An 11,367-nucleotide genomic window follows, 5' to 3' on the forward strand; every position below is an offset into this window, starting at 1 on the left:
GTCGAGGGAATGGCTCAAGCCTGGAATACATGCAGTGCTCCACTTTGACATTCGTTGTGTAGAGGATGTCCAGGGAATACATGCAGTGCTCCACTTTGACATTCGTTGTGTAGAGGACGTCCAGGGAATACATGCAGTGCTCCACTTTGACATTCGTTGTGTAGAGGACGTCCAGGGAATACATGCAGTGCTCCACTTTGACATTCGTTGTGTAGAGAATGTCCAGGGAATACATGCAGTGCTCCACTTTGACATTCGTTGTGTAGAGGACGTCCAGGGAATACATGCAGTGCTCCACTTTGACATTCGTTGTGTAGAGGATGTCCAGGGAATACATGCAGTGCTCCACTTTGACATTCGTTGTGTAGAGGACGTCCAGGGAATACATGCAGTGCTCCACTTTGACATTCGTTGTGTAGAGGACGTCCAGGGAATACATGCAGTGCTCCACTTTGACATTCGTTGTGTAGAGGATGTCCAGGGAATACATGCAGCCTCGGACATAGCTAGTATTTCTCGGTGACATGGTGATTAGTCTCGAGCTTCAACCAGTTTCAAGAGATGTTTGGTAACATTAAATTTTCAAGACATGTTTGGTAACATTAAATTTTCAAAAGATGTTTGGTGACATTAAATTTTCAAAAGATGTTTGGTGAAATTAAATATTCAAGAGATGTTTGGTGACATTAAATTTTCAAGAGATGTTTGGTGACATTAAATTTTCAAGACATGTTTGGTGACATTAAATTTTCAAGACATGTTTGGTGACATTAAAATGGGGGAAGGGGAAGTGGGGGAAATGGGGGTGGTGGTGGTAAAATCATATTGAAAACAAAATGAAGATTTTTTCTACCAACAACATAAAATTTGAGAATATGAGTGATCAAAGTATTTACATTTCAGCCTAACCCATACAGAAAAGCTTAAGTACCCAATATAAGAATATGTGACTGCTGGTCTATTTTTTTTTTTTTATGTTGACCTTTGACACCATCATAATCTTCTCAAATTTAATCTAGGAAAAGAAAGAATATTAGGATTTCTAAAGAACTGAATTTTAACAGACCAAATAAGTCATGTGACAATCACCTATCTATGTAACACAATTGTACGCATGGATGCCTAGTCGTATTACATGCAATTTGGCGGGTCGTTTCGACGGTCTCGGGTTCGAGCCTTGCACGCCATAGCTATCACTTATCAAGTAACCTCAGTCTACGCACGACTATCACTTACCTATGTAACCTCATTCTACGCATAACTATCACTTACCTATGTAACCTCATTCTACGCATAACTATCACTTACCTATGTAACTCATTCTACGCATAACTATCACTTACCTATGTAACCTCATTCTACGCATATCACTTACCTATGTAACCTCAGACTACGCTTAACTATGACTTCATTATCTCCCCTTTAAAAATAGTTTTGCCTTTAAAAAAAAGTCTGCGATGAAACTAATGTGACCATAGAATCAAAAGGAATTAAGTCAACAACTGAATACATGGCATGCCTTTGGCTAATGTAAATCAATTCTGGTCTTCAACATTCGGCCAGTTTTAGACCTTTTTTTTTTTTTGAGTCGACGCTTTGTCGTCAACACGGCCATTTGTTTCCGACTGTATTACGTGGAGGGAATCTGTCCGCCGCTATCTGCGGGGTGGGAATTTGTTCAAAACAGAAGAAAGGTTGTGGGGTAGGAGGGTGGGAATGAAAGAGGAGGGAGGGTTTGAGGAGGTGTGGCGATGAAAGAGAGAGGGGGGGGGACACACACATGAAAGATTAATGTGAAGACCGTTGAAATAGTTGGGTTGCCGTTTAACCAGCTCATAAACTAACAACCTTAATCTTGTGAAGCTCGCGTTGCCTCGTTTTCACTTCTGAACAAGTTTGGAGTTTGATTTGGTCACGAGTTTAGACTAAAACCTTCTTGTGTGTGTGTGTGTGGTGTTTGTGTGAGAGTGTGTCTCCTCCCCACTGCTTTTGTTGTGGGGTAGACAGCATGTGTGCGTGAGTGTAGATATCTATGAGAGAGTATCAAAGAAGAATACAGACAAATATAAGATTCGCAATAGTTCATATTCATATATTTACATTCTTCTCTTCTTCATCTCCCTCTCTCTCTCTCTCTCTCACACACACACACACACACACACTAACGCAAAGGAAAAAAAAATACAACAAGTGGATCAAAGTACTTCCATGTCTCGAGTTTGTCCTGGTAACACAGAAGTCTGTCTACTGTCTAGTGTGAACTAGAAATAGATTCAAATATTTCTTGATCTAGACTCTTCAGTTTTCTCTATACACGACACACATAATTGATTTTAAGGTGTTTGAAGTCCATTGTTTTCTATTAGTCTGTAGTATAAGCGTATTAAAATACACATATATAGAGAAAACGATTTTTATTCTAGTTTATCCAATATTTATTTATCTGCCTACAGTATAAACAATAATGTGGCCATTCATGCATTAGCTGGCCTTATAAACAATAATGTGGCCATTCATGCATTAGCTGGCCTTATAAACAATAATGTGGCCATTCATGCATTAGCTGGCCTTGTGATGACGTTGTACTGAAGGAGAGAGAGAGAGAAATTGTGAGGAAAATGAATACAGTTTCAATTCTTGTTGAATATCTTAATGCATTGTTCTGATAGTCAAATAACTACATACGATATAATCCGTCTTCTTGTCCTGATTAAAGTTTAATCTAAAATACTCTTTATACCTTACACTCTCTCTCTTTCTAAACGTTCACACCCCCAACTTCTACTCCCCCCCCCCCTCCCCCTTTTCACCTCACACGTTCTACGCCCTAGGCGCAAGGCGACTGGACCACCCTAGGAAACGGATCTCTGCGGCGAGCGGTTGAAAGGCGGTCTTGTCAACGACGTCTCAATGTGCTGTGATCTACGAGCCTCGTTTTGGCCGGGACTAGAACCGACAGCCTGCAAAGAAAGAAGGAAAGACTTTGTAAGAAGAAAAACGGGATAAGTCACTTTCTGCAGAATACATTAAGTTTTTTTTTTTTTTTAATTTCTCTTTTACCCCCAAGAACAGAATATAATGGCCAAGTCACTCTTCTATTTTATAAGTTAAAAAGGGTCAACTTTTCATTCAAAGATTTCCTCTAAGCCGTGCTATTCAGGAGCGACTAAGAGTCAAATGCTAATATAAGAACTATTGATACAGGCGTCAGGGCGCGGGTGGCGCAATAATGGGTTCCCGACACATAAATAAAGTGACATTTTAATTTCCTATTGAAAGGAGCGGACGCTAGAATGAGTTGGACAAAGTTTTGGTGAAAAGAAAATTGAAAGCGAGTGTACGCGTTGGGTATACAGAACACGCCTCGGAGGTGCTCATATTGTGTCAGTCTGAAGCTAGTCATCTAATGGACGCTCCAGTACAGCGGCTAACTATGGTACGCAGTTAAGAGTACACACACTTAAGAAAACTGAGGATCTGGTTGGGATACACGCGTAAAGAAACTTGGAACTTTAACCTAAAATAAAAAGTACTTGTAGAATATTAAGATATTTGAAATTACTCCTTTAGAATTTTAGTTATCAACTTTATGAGCGTAGATTCAAGGGAGACGAAGACCAAATGACACATTTGTTTTAGTTGATTGGCAATTTCCCCTTGACAATTAAATTATTTAATTATTATTTATACATTGAAGTAAAATTAAAACCGAAAATATTTTAGGCAAGAATAATTATCCCCCCCCCCCCAAAAAAAAAAAATCTTTTGTTATCTTAAAAGTTAAAGAGTTTTGTTGCTGTTGTGGTCGTAACATAATTCTGATTAAACTAGGACTCCATTGGTCATTTTTATGCATTATTTATGAAGACTATCGATAAGAGAGTACAACAGAGATATAAGTGAAAACAAAACTTAACACCAATGAGCGTACCATGTGATCCCACTCTAAAACAAAACCATTAATGTAAAAAGTTTTTTTTACCAATGTGTTCTTTTTACATAGAACAAAAGATGATAAGTTACTAGACTCTATGATCTGTTATAACAGTGAGGGGAACAGATTTACTGTCCAGTACGTTTTAACGCAGTGAAGGGAACAGATTTACTGTCCAGTACGTTTTAACGCAGTGAAGGGAACAGATTTACTGTCCAGTACGTTTTAACGCAGTGAGGGGAACAGATTTACTGTCCAGTACGTTTTAACGCAGTGAGGGGAACAGATTTACTGTCCAGTACGTTTTAACGCAGTGAGGGGAACAGATTTACTGTCCAGTACGTTTTAACGCAGTGAGGGGAACAGATTTACTGTCCAGTACGTTTTAACACAGTGAAGGGAACAGATTTACTGTCCAGTACGTTTTAACGCAGTGAGGGGAACAGATTTACTGTCCAGTACGTTTTAACGCAGTGAGGGGAACAGATTTACTGTCCAGTACGTTTTAACGCAGTGAGGGGAACAGATTTACTGTCCAGTACGTTTTAACGCAGTGAAGGGAACAGATTTACTGTCCAGTACGTTTTAACGCAGTGAAGGGAACAGATTTACTGTCCAGTACGTTTTAACGCAGTGAGGGGAACAGATTTACTGTCCAGTACGTTTTAACGCAGTGAAGGGAACAGACTTACTGTCCAGTACGTTTTAACGCAGTGAAAGGAACAGATTTACTGTCCAGTACGTTTTAACGCAGTGAGGGGAACAGATTTACTGTCCAGTACGTTTTAACGCAGTGAGGGGAAACAGACTTACTGTCCAGTACGTTTTAACGCAGTGAGGGGAACAGATTTACTGTCCAGTACGTTTTAACACAGTGAGGGGAACAGATTTACTGTCCAGTACGTTTTAACGCCGTGAGGGGAACAGATTTACTGTCCAGTACGTTTTAACGCAGTGAAGGGAACAGATTTACTGTCCAGTACGTTTTAACGCAGTGAGGGGAACAGATTTACTGTCCAGTACGTTTTAACGCAGTGAAGGGAACAGACTTACTGTCCAGTACGTTTTAACGCAGTGAAAGGAACAGATTTACTGTCCAGTACGTTTTAACGCAGTGAGGGGAACAGATTTACTGTCCAGTACGTTTTAACGCAGTGAGGGGAAACAGACTTACTGTCCAGTACGTTTTAACGCAGTGAGGGGAACAGATTTACTGTCCAGTACGTTTTAACGCAGTGAAGGGAACAGACTTACTGTCCAGTACGTTTTAACGCAGTGAAAGGAACAGATTTACTGTCCAGTACGTTTTAACGCAGTGAGGGGAACAGATTTACTGTCCAGTACGTTTTAACGCAGTGAGGGGAAACAGACTTACTGTCCAGTACGTTTTAACACAGTGAGGGGAACAGACTTACTATACACTACCTTAAAACAGAGTTTAGTAGTACTTGTATTACAACGAGACTCAAAGTTCTATTTCCAAACATCCAAACACTAAACCATCTGGCCTGGGATTGAGTCCTCCAACATTTGCTGCGGACTACAAGGAGCGGGTGGAACGTTTCCGTTTCGGAGGACATTCTTGATCGTGTTCATCCAAGTGGTGAAGTGGTGAACACTATTCGATCAATGACATCAATCAATCGATTGAAAATCAAAGTGTTTAAATACCTTTCAGTTCTGTTGTGAAAGTGTGTGAAGCCCTAGCGCGAGACTTCATATCAATGTATTGTCTGTGTGTGTGTGTTCTTGGGGAGAAAAAAAACAGAACCTCCTCCCACCCCAACTGCTATAACAACACGCTTACCCGCTCAGTCTATGTCCTCGAACGCAGGGCCGCTCAGTCTATGTCCACGAACGCTACTTGATTGAGCATTTTGATACACATCTACAGGGCCGCTCAGTCTATGTCCACGAACACTACTTGATTGAGCATTTTGATACACATCTACAGGGCCGCTCAGTCTATGTCCACGAACGCTAATTGATTGAGCATTTTTATACACATCTACAGGGCCGCTCAGTCTATGTCCACGAACGCTACTTGATTGAGCATTTTTATACACATCTACAGGGCCGCTCAGTCTATGTCCACGAACGCTAATTGATTGAGCATTTTGATACACATCTACAGGGCCCCTCAGTCTATGTTTACGAACGCTACTTGATTGAGCATTTTGATACACATCTACAGGGCCGGATTTAAGGGAAAGAAATGGGCCTCCACAAAAGAGATAAAAATATATTCGAATTTCGATGGGTCACAAACTTTTCATCTTTTTTTTTTTTTTGTCTAACATTTTTTCCCCGCATTTTTACGGCTGGCAAAACAACAAATGTCCTGGAAGTCCACGGTGTACCTTAGTAGCTGCTCGGAATAAGTCAATACATTTTCGTATTTACGAAGTCCACGGTGTACCTTAGTAGCTGCTCGGAATAAGTCAATACATTTTCGTATTTACGAAGTCCACGGTGTACCTTAGTAGCTGCTCGGAATAAGTCAATACATTTTCGTATTTACGAAGTCCACGGTGTACCTTAGTAGCTGCTCGGAATAAGTCAATACATTTTCGTATTTACGAAGTCCACGGTGTACCTTAGTAGCTGCTCGGAATAAGTCAATACATTTTCGTATTTACGAAGGGTCTTATTCTACACAACATATACTCTTTTTGAAACTAAAATATGCATATTAAATATTATTTACATGAACATAAAATTAAATTCCGAGGTAGATTTCTTACTGCTAAAATATAACATGCTTTTAAATAGAAGAATTTTCATTTATAAGTTTATCTTTATAAAATTTCGAAAAATTGTAGGGGGTTCCACAAAAATTTAGTATTCTTGCTACTTAGTACAAAACATAATAGGAGAAGTTGTCTCAAGGAACAATGTATAAGTTGGGCAATACAGTAGATCAGTGTTTCCCAAACTGTGTTCGGTAGAACCCTAGTGTTCCGTGAGGCCTGAATAGGTGTTCCACTACTGGCATAATAAACTAGTAAGCCACCATGTGAATTAGTATCTCGAAAAAATAACAAAAGTGCTAGGTTAAAGTGTTCTGAATGTGCAAAGTGTTAGGTTAAAGTGTTCTGAATGTGCAAAGTGCTAGGTTAAAGTGTTCTGAATGTGCAAAGTGCTAGGTTAAAGTGTTCTGAATGTGCAAAGTGCTAGGTTAAAGTGTTCTGAATGTGCAAAGTGCTAGGTTAAAGTGTTCCGAATGTGCAAAGTGCTGCGTTAAGGAAAATGTTTGGAAAACACTGCAGTCTATAATGTTTGCATCTGTGAGAAACAGTAGGTCTGTGTATTAGTCTGTATGAAGGAATGTCTATGTTTAGATGTATGTATGGTTGCATATGTGAGTTTAAATGTGTGTATGAGTATGTGTGTATACCTATGTGTGTGTATAACGGCGACATTTGATCTGAAAACGAAACTTTGTTTCTATGTTAATGACAACCACTTAGTTGAGTGTTTTATTTGTAATCTAAAGTGTGAAAACGACTGACAAGCAGGGGCCGCCTTGAAGTTTGTGTAACACAAACTCCCTTCATTTTCTTATTTTCTTTTAAAGTTTATTCCATTGAGCATTTCACCTGTTTTAACATTTCGTTCACTATTGTACACCACCAAACCCCTGACCTATATACTAACTCTATCTCTTTCTTGTTCTATTCTTCAGGTTTGGTTTCAGAATCGCCGCACCAAGTGGAGAAAGAAACACGCGGCGGAGATGGCCACGGCCAAAAAGAAACAAGAACAAGCCGAAGACATGGAAGCCAACTCAGATCCCGAAGATGAAAACGGCGATCACATGAAAGGAGACTGTAACTTTTTAGATGGAGTCGATCTGTAGGCCAGGTCGATGGACTCAGCTGACGTTAGAACCCATTGATTCTGATAAGACCAAACGCTGTAGATTATCTTATCAGCTCGTGGATGATGGGTGGATTTCGCCCCAAAAAATGATTCAGCTCCTAGACTCCAGACATCGGCTCCTGGTGGAGCCATGTCAGCTCTTTGTCAAAGAGTAACTCTAGGCTCCTTGGCGGCGACCAATCATTGTGGATCACCTTGAATAGACATTTGGATATTTTTTTCTCTAAGACAGTTTCATCAAAGCTGTATTAAATGTCGAATTAAACTACAAGAATCACCAGATAATTTATAAACTATAGTCAAGACATGGCCATAATGTTTTGTACTATTTGCAAGATCTCGAGACGGAATCTCTGTCCCCTTCCACTGAATGTCGCATTCACAGTATCTCTGTAATTAAGTGTTTTAATATCGCTACCTATTTCTATTTGTGTATTTAATTGGTCATTGACAGTTTAGACCATTTAGAACGCTTGATGGCCCGGCCAGCTTATAAGATTGTGGCCCGGCCAGCTTATAAGATTGTGGCCCGGCCAGCTTATAAGATTGTGGTGGTGAAATAGTAACGTGGTTTGAAAATGCCATTGAATGTGTTTTTTTTTAAATCAATGTTTTCAACTTCTGTTGAACAAATGACAAACACTTCTGGCTTTGTATATTGCTTAGTTTTACCTTGAGGAGAGTAGTTTTCAATTGGCTTGTATATCGCACGATCTCATTGGTCATGTCTGATGTAAAAACAAATATCTATTGATTTGATTGGTCGAGTGGTTGTTTTAAGTCAATAAGATCTGGTCGTATTAGAGATTATAGTCAGCTTTGTTTTGAGTACACCACCTCCACCCCTCCATCCCGGCCCACTTTCTTGTAGTTTTGGTTCTTTTTGATCTGACAAGTTTGTATTTATCGTAATTAAGTTTGTCTGTTCCACCAGTCAGATGTTTGTCTCTGAAATATTGCTATTGTGATTGTTAGTAGCACATGTGTACATGTTTAAATGTGTACAGAGTTGAGTTACAAAACTGTTTTGATACTACTTGTTCGACGCCCATTTCACCCGATTCTGATACACTTTATTTCTGATACCGTACCGTTTAAATGGGGGCGCACAAAAGGGCAACCTACGCCAATCAAGCGGGGAGCTCTGTATTGACTTAAGCTTATTCGCTAGCCCACTAATCATCCCGCAGCGAACCACGATAACAAACTAACGGAGTCTGTTTTATTCACAGTGACTGGAGCTTGTCCCCACAGACCCCCCTATCAGCTGGTCTCCCGGCAGCTTATCTCCGCTGCTGTCACCAGGGCTCTGTGTCGGCTCCCAGCACAAGAGGGAGTGAAGTTTCTTGTATTCCCCCCCCCCCACCACCTTACAACATCCTGTGATTGTGTATACTAACTAACACACACACACATATTTTGAAAGATTATAATAAAATATAAAATGATAAAGGCTTGTCTTCGAGTCCGATTAACTAATAGTACATTTCATGCAGTCAATACCTGTTTTATCCCTTTAGCCGACTTCCCCATCACCACACCAGAGCCTGAGCATATCTAGGTATATTTTCTGTCATTTATTGTCCTTCTGTCTCCAGTACCACAAGTACCCCCCACCCCATCTCCGCTACAGACATATTTATGATTCTAGTAACAAGATAATCATTTTGTGTATGTGTACACGTGGTACAGTCACGTGATTCGCCCACGACTTTGTTTAAGAGAGGGATTGATTGAACTCGAGGCTAGTGACGAGGGAGAAAGTAATGCGTGATTACCTCACAGATTGATCGAGCTTAGTTGGACACGTTTGATTAGGCAAACAAATTGTGTGACTTGCAATCAAGCTTTTTCTCGACCACAACACCTGTATCAGAACAAGAGTGACCACAACACCTGCATCCAAACAAAAGTGTCAACACTGGACATGAACTTCGTAGTTTATCGATTGTAAATGTAAGGAGCACTACTTTGTACTGCGCGTATCCCAATTGCAATTTGTCTAGAATACAAAAATGTCATCTCGAGCAGACATATTAAATGAATCATTTCTACTCGAAATAGATTTATTCTAGTCTAGTACTAGTATGGAACTATTTTAATCAACAAATGAGATAGATCTATTCTAGTTTACAAATTTGAAAGATCAATTTTAGTCTACAATTAAGAGCACCAGTTCAAGTCCTCAAATTAGGTGGTTCTAATCCTCGTCATCTAGGCAGCTTGTTGATGCAGAGCAGTAAGCACTTGTACACTATTCTAGTCCACCAATTCTTTTCAATTACAATTAGAACTTGTTAGATAGAAGACAGCCTTTCAAAAGTTTCAAAAGAAAGAAAGCAGACTAGAATTAACTTATGCTCACATTTTCAAGAACGAGACAATTAAGTAAGCCTTTGCCTCGTTATGAGATGCAGGCCGTAAAACCTTAACATATGAGAAGTATTTCTTAGTATACAAGAGTCAACTCTAGTCGATCTTCCAGACAAGAAACAGTTGTTTAGTTTATTAATGGTAGATGCTCTTTAGCAGCTGTTCTTCTGTCAAGATGGCGGAGTCCTGTTCAAACCCGATCGTTACACTACGTGTAGCATAGTACAAGGGTATAAAAAAAAACTAATCCGCCCACTCGGTGACAGCAGTCACCTTGCTTTTTTCTTAGTTAATTTGACGGAATTATGCATACACACCTGATTGGAAAGAAAATCATAAAGTTACACGTAGCCAACAATTGAAACACTCTTCTAGAGTTACCTAAAACCAGGGCTCTATTTTGTGACGGTACGCACCGGCACGGCGTACCTGCGTCTTTTCAATGTGGAGAGAAAATTATTACTTTTCTTGTATTTTAACATTTGTTATTAATATATTAGTAGTTAAAAGTTAGGCAATTCATCACTGAGTACCGGCACCTATTTTTTTTATTTATTTATTTTTACACAAAAAAAAAGCACTGCCTAAAACTATAACAATATTTGTATTTCTTTTTTAACCTGTTGTTTGATTCATGCATACAAAAGTGGCCATATTTTTCATTGGCAGACAGCTGCCAGTTGGTAAATGGAATTTAGAATTGTATTTGTTGAGTGCATGCCATGGATTTGTAAATAATTTCTCCACTAAATAGTCGTTGCTTGACTAATGACATTGATATTAAAGAGTATTCGAATGTGTACTATTGAATGAATAACATTTACGTCTCTCAACGCCATTGTGGATGGTTTTACCTACAAGGATCTTAATATCTAGATCTACAGGAGGATAAGCCTAATATGGTCTCTTGACTCCTCAGTGTGTTGGACTGTAGTCGATCAGTTTGTTTTATTTACAGTAACCTTTTCGACAACACTTTCAGTTTGAGATATGCATTTTTGTAAAACTCTTTACGACCTTAATGATTCATACCCATTGTTTGGAACCATGTTTGCGACTTTAATGATGGAAACCAAATGTTTGAACGAGTTACAGCTAGTGGTAAGCGCGTGTGATAAGCTGATGTTTGAATGGTATATTTGGAATAAATCTGAAGAGATTTTTGAGTCATTACACAA

At 39.3% G+C, this 11,367-nt stretch overlaps 1 protein-coding gene across 1 annotated transcript in view; it reads left to right on the forward strand.

Annotated features, from left to right (window-relative positions):
* LOC106053438 (homeobox protein Nkx-6.2-like) overlaps positions 1-10,747 on the forward strand; it is a 49,488-nt gene extending 38,741 nt beyond the window's left edge. The window contains exon 4 of the mRNA XM_056037477.1: positions 7,620-10,747. Within this exon, the coding sequence (XP_055893452.1) occupies positions 7,620-7,793 (174 nt within the window). The 3' untranslated portion in view covers positions 7,794-10,747. The remainder of the gene's footprint in view (positions 1-7,619) is intronic.
* The last annotated feature ends 620 nt before the right edge of the window (positions 10,748-11,367 follow it).

This window comes from Biomphalaria glabrata, chromosome 1, assembly GCF_947242115.1.
Source record: "Biomphalaria glabrata chromosome 1, xgBioGlab47.1, whole genome shotgun sequence".
NCBI classification, from domain to species: domain Eukaryota; kingdom Metazoa; phylum Mollusca; class Gastropoda; family Planorbidae; genus Biomphalaria; species Biomphalaria glabrata.